The sequence below is a fragment of the Gobius niger genome, assembly GCF_951799975.1.
Source record: "Gobius niger genome assembly, chromosome: 2".
NCBI lineage: Eukaryota > Metazoa > Chordata > Actinopteri > Gobiiformes > Gobiidae > Gobius > Gobius niger.
This window is the reverse complement of record NC_136853.1, coordinates 3,952,288-3,968,857: the sequence shown is the minus strand read 5'-3', so window position 1 is coordinate 3,968,857 and position 16,570 is coordinate 3,952,288. Positions and strand designations below refer to the sequence as shown.

The window sequence follows — 16,570 nt, the reverse complement described above, 5'->3', positions numbered from 1 at the left end:
CGGACTTATTTTTTGACATGTCTGATGTTCTCACGTTGAAAACACAGACTCGATAAAGTTGTGTTGGGCAGAGATAATCAGAGGCTGTCAGTGCTTTTTACTATAGTCTCCCAGGGACAGCTCACAGACCCCTGGGGCAATGGTTAGTTATCCGGCCCAGCCTTCGAGGCTCCGAGCCGGGCGGGAGACCGTACAGCGGGCAGTGCATGGCTAAAAGTGTCCGCTGAAGGCAGGAGGGGGGGCGAGAGGTATGAGCCCCAAATGTAGGGAGTCGGAACAGTCGAAGTCTGCATCATAAAATATCAGCTACAGAATTAGCAGAAGATGAAGCCAGCAGAGCGAGCGAAAACGCTCCAGCAGAACCGGAACTTGCGAAGACTATTTGTCACCCATAATGCACCGCAAAATTCAGTCGCTCCCCCGCCCATCGGATGAAATTTTGGGAGAGCAGAACGCCCGAATTGCCAGAACTGTTAGCCACGAGTTAGCGGCTAGTTAGCAACATTAGCAACATTAGCCTGTATGTTGTAAACACTGCAGACGCTGCAGCAATAACAACATTTAGCTCTGGTTAAATCCAGCTCAGACTCTGGTTTAGGGAGTGTCGTCTGTAATAAAGTCGGCTCAATGTGGATTATTGGATTTACACTAAACTATTCTACAGTTTGTTGCTATTTTCTCTCCTCAGTGGAGCTGCTCCTGTAGGACACACGTCAAGTGGCATCGGCTTCTGGTATCGGGAGTATGGCTGTGCAATTAATCGAAATTCGATTACACTTTCGATTATTACACTAAGCAATTACAAAAATTTGCATAATCGAAAAAAATAAAAAACTTTTATTTATTTTTTCACATTTTTATTATTATTTTTTATTTGATTGTTTTTTTTGTAAAGCAGACATACGTTATTTCCCTTCGCATTTCACGTGCCTGACAAATAAAAACAAACGGTGCTGTGTGATGATGTCATCAGGCCACGCTGTTCAGTTTACTTGCGCAGGTGTGAGGGCTGGCCAGCAGGGGGCAGGTGTGAAGCAGAGCCCTCTCCTTAATCGAGGCAAACTTGAAATCATTTGTACTTTTATGACTGTCCAGAAAACAGAAAATATTCAGCAGGTTTTTTTATTAATAAATATATAAATAAAATTAAGCCTTTTTTTTAAAGGCAACAAATAATTGTTTGAATAATCGTGATTTCAATGACTAAAATAATCGTGATTATTATTCTTTCAATAATCGAGCAGCCCTAGCGTAAGAATCACCCGAATGTTTGCTATGAGTTAGCAACATTAGCCTGTATGTTGTAAACACTGCAGACGCTGCAGCAATAACAACATTTAGCTCTGGTTAAATCCAGCTCAGACTCTGGTTTAGGGAGTGTCGTCTGTAATAAAGTCAGCTCTATTGTATTTACACTGTTCTGTTGTTATTTTCTCTCCTCAGTGGAGCTGCTCCTGTAGCAGCGCGGGACACACGTCAGGTATTGGTTTCTGGAATGAGTACGAGTATGAGTATAAACATGTGGTTTCGGTGCATCCCTAGAATTTAGGACACAAACAAGTGGCCTGGGTCGCATTTGAAAAGATCAGCTGTGTGTCATGAAAAGATCTGATACAGGTCACATGGGGCAACAGCCTGCAGTCTGAACGTGGCATAACGACTTCTCTCAGGCAACACGGCGAGGAAAAAGATCCATTTAGGTCAGTTTTGTAGACCTTAGCTTTCAAATGAGGCGTTACTCTGGTCTATAGGACGCAAGAGCTCCAATCAAGAAGCTTCTGAATTTGGGTAAAGTGGGGGTTAAGAGGTTAATGGCCCGCGGAAAGCCCGTAGGCGCCATCTGGAAAAAATAACTCCAAATTCTCCAACGTCGTGCCTGAGCCTCCAGCGTTCCCGTCTCCGTGACTCATGTGTCAGTCCGTACCGTGCCTTAGCGTGTTGTGCAAAACGAAGCTGCAGCGGCTTCATCTGAAAACCCGCCTGTCATAACCTCAGCGCCGTTTAGTAATTACTCAAGCACCTTAATAAGCGTCTGTGTTTAGCCTCGCCTGTGTGCTACTCGAGAGATGACGGCTTGATTTGAAAGCGCACAAAGCGGTGACTGAACTTCCCTCTCGTCTCTCATTACCTCACCACGCGCAGACGCCGCGGGGGCGGTGCAGAGCGGGCGGGGGGCGAGCGCCGGTTCAGACTTGTTTGAGGAGGCGGGGACTGTACCTTGTCGCTCTTCAGTCGTTTCAAATAGGACGGACTGTCGTAGCCCTTCGCCTGACGCGCCTCCTGTAAGTGGTTTATCATCCACACGTTCTTCCTCTGTTTGGCCAAGTCCAGCGGCGTCTCCCCCTGTGGAAGAGCTCATGATCATCTCACACACATCAACTTTAAACAAGCATACAGCTCATTATCATCCAAACACATCACCTTTAAACAGGTCATGATCATCCAAACACATCACCTTTAAACAGTTCATGATCATCTCACACACATCACCTTTAAACAGGTCATTATCATCTCACACACATCAACTTTAAACAGTTCATGATCATCCTAAACACATCACCTTTAAACAGTTCATGATCATCCCAAACACATCACCTTTAAACAGTTCATGATCATCCAAAAACATCACCTTTAAACAGCTCATTATCATCCCAACACATCACCTTTAAACAAGGACACACGATAATACGATATGACATCATTTAATTCAATGGATCCTTGTAGAGAAAGTCGGGATGGACAAACAAGAATCAGTATGCAACACAGTATGCAAACTCAGTGCATTTTTAAGTTGCATATGCAAATTAGGACATACATTAAAGTATAACTAAGTAACTTGTATTACCACCAGAGGGACTACGGAAAGGATCTATTAAGATAAACAAGTGTTGAATGACAGACAAAACTAGAGCTGCATCGATACAGATCTTTTGTTTCTGATACTGATACTGGGCCTGTGGACGGTCGAAAACACATCTTTAATAAAACTCTAAGACATGGACATGGTCAGAGTAACACATTTGAAAAGGCCCTTCTAACCCAGTGCAATGTTTTCTACTGTTTTTATTTAATGACTCTTTGATAATTATGTCATATCTGGCAAGAAAAATAAGGTTTTTGCAGTTTTCCTAATGTTATTTCAGTTGCATAGGCTTCAGCTGCCTGGACTTTCCTCTGTCAAACACTTCAGTTAGGGCCAAAGATTACGATTTTAATTCAATTTAATAATTAATTTTATTGGATATAAATTTAAAAAGGTCTCCTGATCCAGTGCTTTAAGTGGACAAAAAGAAGTGACCCCCCCTAAAAAAAAGACAAAATATAGGCCTATATATACTATGTTATATTTTCCCTTCTTTTCCTTATTTTTTTACAACGTTGTTACAGTATAAATGATATTGTATTAATGCTGGACTGTATCATTTATATCATGTATTCACAATAATTAGTCAGATCTGCTCAAATAAACAACTCAGCCCATTGCAAAGAAAATAAGCTTTGTGAACGTCCGTCTGCAAAATAAACTACAGTAATGAAAGCCCAGTCTTTAGAAGACAGACTGTTTCCCTCTTACAGGTGGGTGTCTCTGAAGCTCTGTTACAGAGGTGACTCTTACAGGCTAAAGTCTGTGCTTTCCAAAGTGTCTAGCAAACACTTCCATGTTCTGGAGCTTGTGCTGTCATTGCAGCTTGTCAGGCTCCGTTCTGTCTGCAGTCGCTTCATCTCAGTCCGTAGAAGTTTGTTTCAGTCCATATTTACAGCTTTGTTTTGTTTTTATCGCATCTACGAGGCCAAACGGGGCACATGGCTCTCGTGCTCGTCACCACTTGTGAGAACCTCAATAACAGTAGCACAGGTGAGGTCAGCCAACGCAGCCATGTTCTTTTACTCTGAAGCAGGAGAGCAGAAGTGTTCATTGTATTTTAACCGAGCAGCGATGGTTGTGTTTCACACACCCTCCCCGGGATCCGCTTGTTTGTGTGGACGAGCATCACGTTAAGTTGTTGACAGAGGCTACAGCGACGCACTTTTCACTCATATGACTCAAGGGTGTCTGGGTAATGTAGTCTCTGCTCAAGGTGGGACGAAGTAGGACGCGTGCATTGTGAAGGGCGCTCTGAAAAGCGGCGGAGCATCCAAAGGATTCAAACAGATGTGGAGATGAGCGCACCGGTACGCTAAAAGCACGGTCTTGGCGTATGGAGAGGTGGCGGTACATTCAAGAGCTATTTTTGGAAGTGGCGGTACTGTGTACCGGTGCGTACCGGCCCACTTAAAGCACTGTCCTAATCTTTCATATGAAGAAAACTGCTCAGAGTCCTTAATATTTCATAATGTAGCTATAATTAGGCCCATTAAGATAAGATAAAATAAAAAATATATTTATTTCTTAAATATTCCTCGTCTGCTCTCAAAAGTAAAACCTCTCAATAAGCCATGGAGTTTTCAAAAGTGTTTTAGTTTCATCGTCTTCATGCCTCTGCTGTGATTGACCACCGTCTCCATGGAGACTCAAGGGGAAGGGGCGGAGTTAAAGGGTCCGCTCAGAGCAGACCGGAGGAAAGTCTGTTTTAGCCGAGGAAAACTCCAGCGCGTCCTCTTAAAACACAACACGCCTTTATGAAGCAGCAGATCGTCAGAGTCGCAGAGTCTGAAACGATGATAAAATGGCCGCACGTCAGGCGGACATGGAGCGGCGGACTCGATTTTACGATTTAGCCATTTTCCAAATCGTCTGTGTTTAAAAGCATGAATTCATTGAATTAATTAGATTTATTGCCCAGCCCTAACTTCAATAATTGCATTTAACACGACATGACCAGTGTGACCCCGTGTCTCTGCTCACCTTGATATTCTGTGCGTCCACGTTGGCGTTGGCGTCGAGCAGGAGGCTGATGACTGTGGTGTTTCCCGCTAAAACGGCCCAGTGCAGAGCCGTGTTTTTGTGATACTTGTCTCCGAGATTCACCGACACGTTAAAGGTGAGAAGCAACCGCGTCGGGTCCACGCTGGAGAGATCACACATGTTTGTTTTAGTGAATACCAGAGGTGGGAGTCAGTCTCATGCAAGTCTCGAGTCAAGTCGTGAAGGTCCAAGTTAATTGATCCTGTTCTTTCAGCAGTTACACTCAAATCAGTAATAAATATAATGTCAGAGCGAGTCATGGAGAGTCTTGTTGGTGGAGTAAGTCTGAAGTCTCCCTCCTCTGGTAAAACGATACAGACCTGTGTGTTCTGTAGGCCGCCCACATCAGAGGAGTCATGCCGTTTTGGTCCATCATGTCCACGTCCTGCACAAATGGAGGAAAAGTTCACTCAACAGCAAAGAGACGACGGTCCAACAGCTCCCCCTGCTGGTAGATCACGTCACACACTAAACAGACCGACACATTCTGGTCGACTCGTGTGGACGTTTTGACAGGAGCGAAGGTGTTTTTTATTAACATGAAAAAAATCTATCTTTAGATCCAAGTTTTGATGCTGTTTGTCCAGGGACAGCATTAAAGGGAGGGACTTGTTTCAGCTCAAATAAATGATTTTTACCCAATGTTTTTGCCATTTTTCTAATTTTTTTACACATATTTTTCCCACTCATTTTTGCTCATTTTATTATTATTTTTTATTACTAATATTTTACCAATTTCCTCCACTTTCTCATGTTTTTTTGCCCTATTTATTCATTGTCTTACCCCTCATTTCCCCCAAATGAATCCTATTTTTTTTTTTTTAATGCAGAAAAAAGCAACAATAAAAAAAGCAATGAAAAAGTAAAACGTGCAACAAAAATGTGACTCCAGTCAAGAAGCTTCAAGATTTGGGTAAAGCCGAACAGGAGAAAATGTGCTTGGTGAAAATTAAGAGCAGGGGTGCCCAAAGTGGGGCCCGCGGCCAAATTTGGCCCACCGAAACAATTCTGTTGGCCAGAGAGTGACCTACTTTTGGCTGAGTGTGGTTAATACTTTATCACAGAGCGTTGTAGCATCAACATTCCCAGTTTGCCAACTTTTATTACAAAGGTCGCTACATCAACAAAGGCAAATGTTAAAAATGTTGACTTATAAAAGATTTGATGCTGCACATTTTCAGCATTAATTCATGCACCTCTTAACCCCCCCGGTTTAGAGGTGCATGTGTATGGGTTTGTAGGTGTGGTACCTGTCCTTTGGCGATGAGATAGGCCACGATGGAGGTGTGTCCGAACTGTGCGGCCAGATGAACACAGCTGCATCCCTCTCCGTCGATGAGGGAGGGGTCGGCCCCGTACTTCATCAGCTGCACAACCATCGACAGGTGCCCTTGTCTGAGGAAGAGACGGGACGATGTTAATAAACGTCTGCTCTCCCGGTGTGTCCAAAGTGAAATGGAAACGGCAGCAGAAGCACCGGGTCCCGACATCAATGAGTCACTATTATTATCTTAGATTCAGCTCCGGCATTTTATTTAGGCTTTAGGCTAAATCGGGTACTTTTTGTGTGTGTTTAATGAGATATATTACTTGTAGAGGTCGACCGACATGGGTTTTTGTAAAGCCAATTGCTATATGCACGGCCAGTTTTTTTTGCGATTTTTTCAAATTTCTTGTCTATAATCCTATATGAGGCTTCAAAGATGTAAAATATATTGAACTGTGACAGTGGGGTGGGGTGGGGGGGTTATTAGGGGCATAAGGCTGTTTTTTCTCTGAGTGAAGAAGTGTACGGCCCTTATTTCTCCAGTGTGACCAGTGTAAATGTCACTATTTATCAATATATCAATCGACAAAATAATGTAAAAACATTAAACAAGGATCACTGGACTATTCTACACTATTTCCAGATCACAATGATTTTACAGTACTTTTATATTTATTCTCTGCACTGTCCCATTTATTGAATTTTTCCTAGTTTTTCGTAATCTGATGTTTTTATGTGTGACTTGCTTGTGCAGCTGACGAACTGAATTTCCTTCGGGATTAATGAAGTAAATCGTATCGTTTTGCATAATATCATATCTTTGGGGAAAGTTTTTAGGTTGCACTAATGTTAACAACTTAAAGTGATCTATGGCATTGTTAGATCAGTTATTTCATAAAGTAAAATACAAACACTTACGTAACCCAATCATTGTTTCTGTCCCAGACTTGCTTAGTTGATGTTAGCATGTCAGCGACTGAACTCTCCAGGTTCTGAACTTCCAAATAAGCTGCAGCATGTCCATATTCACCGAGGTTTAGTCGGTGAAACTTGGGTTTAACAGACTTTTTTCAGACTGATTTTCATTGTATGTTTCTCAGTCCCCTAGGCCTAAGAGGGTGTTGTGTGAGGGCTGTTTCTAAGTGGATAAAAAGTGGAACTATATTGTGAGGCGTAATAACACCTGGAGCACTTCGACATCCGTGCAGTAATATCGTTGAAGTACTCCTCACAATATCACAATATACCCCTTTTATCCGCTTAGAAAATCGACATGCTTAATTTTGTGTAAACATACTTGGATCGTGTAATGTTTCATGTAACTGTATTTAAATCAGGAAAACTTCTAACTTCACCCCAGTTTGGAGCTTTACCTTTGCTGGGAGCGGCTAAATGCTAACAACATTAGTGTGACTGAGCGACAAAGACCAGACAGGTACACATCAACTCGTCTAAGCTCAGGTAAGAACAGATCTCAGTGTGTAAAAAACGTGGCCTGTTCCTTTAAGGTGGGGGGTTAAGAGGTGAACTAAAACTTTAACGAGAACTTTTACACATTTATAAATTCAGAGCATCTATCTCAGTCCGATGAAGACTTCAGTGATGTTGTGATATATTGTGGCTTCTCACGATGCAGATATTACATCACCCAATAACTCCATATACGTTTTGCGACGTGCCCCAATAATGTTATGGCAGAATCGGAGACAGTTATCGAGCATCTCTTCTGTTTTGTTTTTGTTTCCTCACACTGTTCCGCCTGTAATAGGTGTGTTAAAGGGATATTTCAGGATTTTTGACATAGGGCCTCATTTCCTCGTTATCCAGAGTGTTGCTGGTACCTGGAGATATTTTTTTTGTAATTCATGTAGTTCTTATATTTGAAGAGTTGAGTGGCGCTAGGCTAATGCAAGGCTAGTGCATGTCTATGGTATCAGCTAGCCTGCATTAAAAACAGTGTGACCCACAGAGCACCTGAGGCAAATCACTTATAACACCAGACTAACCATATAAATGTCTGTGTCCATAGAATCATGTTTGGAATATAACTGACCTGCATCACATGAATGGGGACTATTTTCTAGCAGATCACTCCACCGCCGCGTAGCTTATACAACCACGAAGCTGATGCTGCTCAAATATAAGGTATTTTAAATGTAAAATGGTTAAAATTACTCTATGGACACAGACATTTATATGGTTAGTCTTGTGTTATAAGTGATTTGCCTCAGGTGCTCTGTGGAGCGGGTCACACTGTTTTTAATGCAGGCTAGCTGATACCATAGAAATGCACTAGCCTAGCACAAGCCTAGCGCCACGAAACTCTTCAAATATAAGAACTGCATGAATTACAAAACAAAAAATATCTCCATAAATCAGCAACACTCTGGATAATGAGGAAATGAGGCCCTATGTCAAACATCCTGAAACATCCCTTTAAATGCCACACAGGGCTGAGGAGCACAGGGAGGTCTGGGGGAGGTCTAGGGGAGGTCTGGAGGAGCTCCCAGGGCGCAGTCTGTGTCACCTTCATTAATAATTCAGTCGCACAGAGCTGTGTGTTCCTCAAAGGGGCTCATATGACCGACCCAGAACATCACAGGGAACCGACCTCTGACCACGGACAATACATCAGCCACAATAGGTTGTTGAATATAATAAAAAACCTATACATCACAGCTTTATTTTCAAGTATCTAGTATTTTCTTACTTGTAAAATATCCACAGTGCGGCCAGTCGTTGGCACAGAGCCCTTTAAACCCTTCATATTAGATTTTTCAAGAAGTCAAAGGAGATTTTTGCAGTTTGTAGAAAAAGCCGTACCGAAAGAAAGGGAGGTTGCTTCCTGTTTACACGTTGCCATGACTCCACAGTTGTTGTCCACGTAAAGCCGCCCTGTGAGCCTTGCTTTACGCCGCAGTGCCATTACAGACGTTCAGCCTTGTAAGCGTGTCTTTGGCGTGTGCAGGAGAGTCAGGCGTGTTTACCTGGTGGCCCAGTGCAGAGGCGTGGAGTTCAGGTCTCCTCCCAGCTGGTCCACGATCGCTCCCTTTGATATGTAGTACCTACACAGGAAACAAGTCACATCATATATTCAGATTTTTTGGTCAAATTTTTATCACATTTTTGTCAGATTTTTTTCATTTTTTTTGTCCTTTTTCCCCCCATTTTTTCTTCAATTTTTTGTCAATTTCTTGTGACATTTTTGCCACTTTTTCATCAATTTTTCATCACTTTCTTGTCAATGTTTTCTCACTTTTTTGTCACATTTCCATCATTGTTTTTGTCTCAGTTTTGTTGCTATTTACACAGGATGAATGGCCAGGATGAATGAGAGTGCGCATGGGGGACGACGGATGGAAATTAGCCTAAGGCTACAATCCGGTGTGGCTTGTTCATTAACTTGCACTGTCCCTACTAAATAAACCAATAAACAATATACAATGTACAGGGTTATATTAGAGAGAACAAATGCAGGTGGCACATAGAAAGTCAGGCTTATAACCGTATATGTTTATAGGAGCATATATTTGTGGTAGTAAGGGAAAAATGAACCTGATATTTTGGGGGTTATTTTTGGTTTGCGTTAGCCTGTAGCTCCTCAAACTATAAACCAGGGGCAGGCAACGTCAGGCCCGAGGGCCAAATCCAGCCCTTCAGCACGGAACCTCTGGCCCTCAAGATGAGTTTGAGAAACATTATCACACAAATTAGAGAGTACTTTTAACAATATTAGAGTTAAATGGGAGAAAAAAAAGGTAGAAATACTGTCAATGCACCCAATGAGGTCATATATTATGTACAACACTGACATTTGAAGGAAGTGCACTGGAAACAGAATAACGTTTTAAGGAAGAAATGACATAAATCTACTTGAGTTAAGAGATTAAATCTAAGGATTGAGTAGATTTCAAGTACATTTCAAGTGAAAAATTCCAAGTGGGTTTTATTCTTGTTCCATTGGGGCTATAGCATTTGTATCTTGGATTAGTTCAAACCGACTCAAGTTCAACATAGAAGAACTTTTATTCAAGCAATTTTAAGTCATTTATCTTATTTAAGATGGTCATGTTTCCAGTGTTGTGCTTTACTTTGTGCTAATAATCAGCGCCTTCGGCCCTCGGTCTATTTACAATAAAGAAAATCAGCCTCCGCCAAGAAAACTTGCCGACCCCTGCTATAAACAAACAACCTGTCAGTTATCTCTAAGATCTAAGGGCAACATTCCTGACACTGGCTCCACCTGGTTAAGGGACAGAGGTACGAAAGCGACGGCCTGTGCAGATATAAATCAGCCTAAATCATTCCCAGAGAGGCGCAGACTCACTTGACCAGGTCTATCCTGTTGTTGATGGCGGCCCAGTGCAGGAGCGTGACGTTCTCCTTGTCCGGCTGCCGCACGTCGAAGCCCGCCTCCACCAGGTCTCTGCAGCGCTCGAAGATCCCATACCTGAGGGGGGGGGACAGGCAGCGTGTTCATGTGTTCACGTTACAGAGGTAATACTGGAGGTCCCGGGACACTCACTGTGTGGCTTTGACGATGTCCCACGTGCTGTAGTCGTCCACGTGGCTCTTGCGGCTGCTGGTCTCGCTGTAGCCGTGGTTAAAGTGGGGCTGGGGCTTGATCTCCTACGAAGAGACACAAGGTTTAATCAAACACCAGTCACCACGTTTGTCATCGATCCGCCTTGCCATTAGGGATAACCGCTAAATACACCAGGAAACCACCGCCGTGATCCGCCACAAGGGGGCCCCGCTCCCCAATCAGTGCAAGCTTTTGGCTGAAGAAGTCCATGAAAAGCGCCGCTGTCAGGGCAGGTGCTCAAAGAGTAAAATGAAATGAAGGATGTACATTTCTTGAGTATATTTGAGAGGACATTAATATGAAGTTGAAAAAAAAAAAAAAGAATAAAATATCTTCAAATTAATCTTCCCAATAGGCGTAAAGCTGAGAAGTATTTTTATATCATTAAATATATCGTTATCGTGATTAGGGCTGGATGCTGTTAAACGGTACCTACTTGGTACTGACTGAAAAGCTCCAGTAGGGGGCGGTATCGGTATTTTTTTTTCGGTGCTAATTTTCGGTCCTTTTTCTCTCCAGACGTGAATAAATGATCCACAGTGAGTCTAAAAAGCCTGAACTCATGAGCAGCTTCAGCACAAACGCAGATGTTTTCTTAAAGCGAAGCAAAGCGATAACTTACTCACACTTTAGTCGTTATCAGAGATGGCAGAGCCACGTCTGAGCCAGGACTAAACCAGGACTTACAGAAAACTGGCTAAAAATGGGGAGGGAACAACGTCCGAACTCTCTTTTTATCGCTGCTTTGGTGAGAATTCTGCTCAAAACATGAAGTTACAGGTGACGCTGCTGCGGACTGTGTTCTTTCTGTTGTGACATCAATGATACTTTATTTACATTATTTTAATTCAATTAAAATTACATAGGTATCGAAAAACACTACCGTTAAGGCACCGGTACCGAAAAGCAGATATCAGTAAAGTAGTGGTATCAAGAAGAAAAAAAAACGTACCAGCCCTAACCGTGTTATTTCTTTCTCATATCGTGTCCATGGCCATATCGCCCTGCCCTACTTGGAACCATTGTGACATGTTCAGAGCAGGGCAAAAATGTTTAGGTACGACTGTAATGAAAAAAATATGACAGTATTGAAAGCAGGTACTGAAAAAAATGATCATGTAGAAACCTAGTGTTTATGCTGTTGGTTTTAAAGGAAGCTACTTGTTTTTCAGCTCAAAAGTAAATGTTTTTTCTCCATTTTTGCCCAAGTTCTATTCTGCTTTATGGGACTAGATGCATGTTGTCATCTTTATACTCACTACTGCCACCTCAGGTCATATGTGTAACTGCAGCTTCTATATTAAAGGGGGGGTATTATGCAAAATTGACTTTTTCAAGCTTTACATCATGTTATTCTGTCATTCCCTCATTAAAAACATGTCTGAAGTGTTGCCTTGGCACATTCACGTATTTCTGAGTAATCGTAACTCTGATGGCGGCCATTTTAGGGATAGGTTTGCCTGAGTCCTCCTAGGAACGCCCCCCCCTCCTGGAGACGCCTCCGAGCTTTCGTCACCAGCCGAGTAACCAACCACTGCTCCTCAGCAGAACCCCCTCCCCACTGATGCCACAGACAGCGTGTGGAGGGGGCGTGTCTAAAGGCTCAGAGGTTCTTAAAGAGACAGAGGCCTATTTCAAGACATTCACTACAGCCATTTTGAGAGAGACATTTTATACAAGGCAGTTATTCTAATTTACTGCATTTACAGACCAGCAGAAGGTTTGTCATCATTGCAGTGTGATATAGACTGGTGCTATGTGACTGAAAAAAGCAGAATACCCCCTCTTTAAGCTCGTGCATGACGGCACTTCGGACCCGAAGTAACACCTTTCTGAGTGACAGTGCAGGATTTTAGAGGCAGTTGTGGTGAACAGGTCTGAGCTCATTCTACACATTAGGACATGGCTGGAACATGCATAATTTTAACATTTTTAAACTCCGTATAGTCTCTTTAACATTGGTAAATCGTTAATATGCAAGTCTGTGTTTGAGATAAAGGAGTGTGCTCGGTCAAAACATACGATGCAATTACTGCCTTGTTCGTGAGTACCTTATCTTCTGATTAATTGTGAGTAGTTTACACAAACATAGGAAACCGAAAGGAGAATATATTGGAAAAAACAACACTATTTTTCCCCAAAGCGCCCGCCTTTATGATGCCGTCCTAATTGCAGCGGCGAGCGCAAATCCAATTTCCTCCCAGCTCCATAAAGCCGTTTATTGCACAACTCATGGTCCAATATTGTCCTTCTGCCGATCGGGAAACACAAACAGAGACGTGTTTGCAGACTTGTGCTGCAGTAGAATCTAATCAACAGATCACATGACTCGGTGCCATCGCCGTCATTCAATTACGGCCCACGGAAACACAACGAGCCTCCACCAAAGCAGCGCTGCAGGCGACAAACTAGCCGGGCCAGGCGCAGACTTATGCTTTCACTTAGGGATTCAGGACCATCGACTCTGGACCAAGACGAGACTGAAATAGAAATAAATAAGGGGAATCCAGAGTAAAACTGAACTTTGACACAGTAAGTCGAGAGCTGCAGGTGGATAAGTCTTCATAAGCTACAGTTTTCACTTCCTCTTGTACAAGTTGTGTATTAATAAATAGGTATTCATGAATATTAAACTTAGATTTTAGGATTATTGTTTTTAATGTATTTTATGCTGCTCCTCCTGTCAAATGAATTTCCTTTGGGATTAATAAATGTTTAAACTTATTTTATTTTATCTTAGAAAATAAGAAATCTAAATAATGGATAGACCTATAGGCTTAAAGCAGGGGTGTCCAAACTTTTTTCATGGGGGGCCACATATTGGAGCGTACACGGGGTAAAGGGCCATGGGTCGGTGGTTAGTTCCACAAAACCTTCGAGTAGCAGAGGTTTAAATTGTGCCTCATGCCTTTATTTATGCTTAAAACCTTCATGCCAGCTCTGTCTCACAATAAAATGCTAGTTGTTAGGTTAGAATTGTGTAGAATTATTACATATTAAATAAAAAGGACCATCTCTGATGTTGTGAACCGGTTCAGCAAGCAGCCAGAGGGCCACCAAAAATTGGTCTGAGGGCCACATTTGGCCGTACCTGTCTGGTCTTTATTATGTTGATATATTAGTAGTAGACTTTTTGTTTCTTTTTGAATAAGTGATTAAGTTTAGTTAAAAAAAATAATAATATCCAAACTGAATAAATCAGGCTGGGAATTAGCTATTAACCTCTTACCACCCGCCTAAACCAAATGCCTTCTGTCCTCTTTGGCTATTATATAGGTCTGTGTAACACCTCATTTGAAAGCTAAGACCCACAAAACTGATATTATTCCTCGCATTGTTGCTGTGTTGTGTCACCTTTTGTATTTTTTTTTTTTTTTTTGGTCACTTTTTGTTGAGTTTTTGTCACATCTTTGTTGCTTTTGTGTTTTTTTGTGTTTTCTTGTGTGTTTTTTCCCAAGAAGCTCTTTGATTAGAGTAAAGCCAAACTGGAGAAAATGGGATCCGTTCAGGTGGAAGTTAAGCGGTTAAAAGTAAGTATGTGCTTTATTCGTCATTGTACAATTGTGTTCAGGTGTTGGGTTCGTCCAGAGCCGTTGTGGCCGACAGGAGGAGCAGAGTGTTTTTTTAGAGGTCAGGTAAACCGGAGCACAGCCTTCAGTCTCCTCTCATCCTCTGAGACGGGGCAGCGCCTCCTGGGTTTGTCCCTGTTTCAGAGCGTGGTGTCCTGCACTGGTCAGCTCCACATCCTCTTTCCATTTCCTCCTGCGCAGCTCCCTCCACTCCACAACAGTTTTTCACCATCTTCTGGGAAGAGCGTAGCAAATATAGAGCCAATACAATCCGTCATATTCTCCAGTGAACGTCTAATAGCCAGAACACTGGTAGTGATGTTTATGTGGCTTAGCTGCGACTCTTGCCCAGAGACTGTATATATAATGGACAGCTTCTGCTCACTCCTCCCCGTTTACCATAAAGACCACGCTCGAGGGGAAATCATGGCGGATTTACAGACTCCCCCTCCCCAGCTCTGACGGAGCATGTTCCTAAAAAGGACATAAGGCCCCCATTGAAAAGCATTGGAGTTTAGACACCTTAAAAAACACTTTAACGCCTGGTTTCAATTTTTTCAACACTAGACTAGGCTGGATCTTCCACCTGAGATAACACTGGGTTAGTTACAATTAAGGAGACCAGGCTGGTTTTCGTAAGAAGAATTTTAGAAATCTCGTACTTAATGAGAGTCGGACTGTTAGCATTGGAGCAGCGCGAGCTACACGTCACACAAGGGCGGAGTCTACGGTGAAAATCCCGCTCTTATGCCCTTTTTAGGAACATTCTCCGTCAGAGCTGGGGAGGAGGAGTCTGTAAATCCGCCATGATTTCCCCCACGACCATGGTCATTATGGTAAACGGGGAGGAGTGAGGAGGAGCTGTCCATTTATATATACAGTCTATGAGTCCGACACTCATTAAGTACGAGATTTCAAAAATTCTTCTTACGAAAACCAGCCTGGTCCCGTTAATTGTATCTAACCCAGCGTTATCACAGGAGGAATATCTAGCTCCAGATAGTTCCAAAAAAATTAGGACCAGGCTTTAAAGTTGTTTTTAACCTGTTTAAACTTCAATGCTCTTCAATGGGGGACCAGTGGCGATATGGAGGTACTACAGCAATGGCGGCCCCTAGTGTTGTGGGCATAAAGCAGAGCAGCCAGCGGCCATTGGTCTTGCCCGGCTACCTCTTCGTTTGTTTCCTGTAGCGCCTCCACTGTGCTGCAGGTGTGGGGGCTCTTGGTGCCTCTTCAGTGTTTCAGAAGAAGAAACGTGTAGGTCTCAAATGTCTTCAGCTCATGACTTTTAAAAAGCTGGTTCCTTCATGGCTAGTACGGCCTCTGCAGTGAAAAAAGAATCCACTGAACCTCACCAAAACACAGCAAAGATGTACAAAAGCATCCAGTAAAACAATGTGGAACACAAAAATGCAAAAAACACTGCTGGTCCAAGAAACAGGGAAGCTGCTGCTTGTTTACACGTCGCTGTGTTGAGATGTTGTAGCGAGATTGGGAGGAAAACCTCAGTTTGATGAAACGGCCCTAAAGTTTTATATCCTCAGAGCCCGACTATAAGAAAAGACCATAATTGGATCGATATAGTGCAGCCCATATCAAGATGGGTCAAAAACAGAGTGGAAAAAAGCCAGACGGAGGACTCTAGAGGTGGCTGCGTGGTGTTGGCCTGAGGGAAGCCTCTCGGGACAAAGACACGCCTGAAGGGAACAGGCTGCAGGCGACACAGACTAAAGAGAGTCTGGAACTGCAGCCTCAGACAGAATGGAGGATGAGGAGAGGCTTTTCTACCATCGAGGCCACAGCTACATGATACAGAACGAATGGAGGCAACCACAAAAGCTTTACACTCTAGTCTGCAAATAAACAGTGTGTATTCAAGTCAAATTTCACTAACAAGTCAACACAGCTGTATCTATTTTTAAGATATGCAAAAGTACGATGCAAAATCAATCTATTGTCACAACTTTACAAGTAGGGCATGTCCTAAATCAGTCAGTCCTTCTTTCAAGTGTCTGTTTCGCAATAGGACGACCGTACTCACAGCAATCCGAAGTCAATTTACCAAATAAGCAATGAAGCGATTACTTTATGAGGTTTCCGGGCTGGAGCTACCGTTTGCGAACCTCTAATGACATTCAGCGATATTCTCCGGTTCTGTTTGTATTTGTTTGGAGACGATCCGAGCCAAGAGCTTCTGAATGCCGGGTCCTGGCACTGACTGAGGAGGAGGCGACCCAGTTTCA

General features: G+C 42.8%; 1 protein-coding gene across 1 annotated transcript in view; it reads right to left on the bottom strand.

The window, feature by feature from the left end:
* The window catches only part of zdhhc17 (zDHHC palmitoyltransferase 17), a 40,563-nt gene that overhangs the window by 18,699 nt on the left and 5,294 nt on the right, over positions 1-16,570 (bottom strand). The window contains exons 2-8 of the mRNA XM_079582849.1: positions 10,699-10,802; positions 10,501-10,623; positions 9,161-9,238; positions 6,157-6,301; positions 5,227-5,291; positions 4,847-5,009; positions 2,218-2,343 (exon numbers count right to left, since the gene is read on the bottom strand). Coding sequence (XP_079438975.1) covers positions 2,218-2,343; positions 4,847-5,009; positions 5,227-5,291; positions 6,157-6,301; positions 9,161-9,238; positions 10,501-10,623; positions 10,699-10,802 — 804 coding nt within the window. The remainder of the gene's footprint in view (positions 1-2,217; positions 2,344-4,846; positions 5,010-5,226; positions 5,292-6,156; positions 6,302-9,160; positions 9,239-10,500; positions 10,624-10,698; positions 10,803-16,570) is intronic.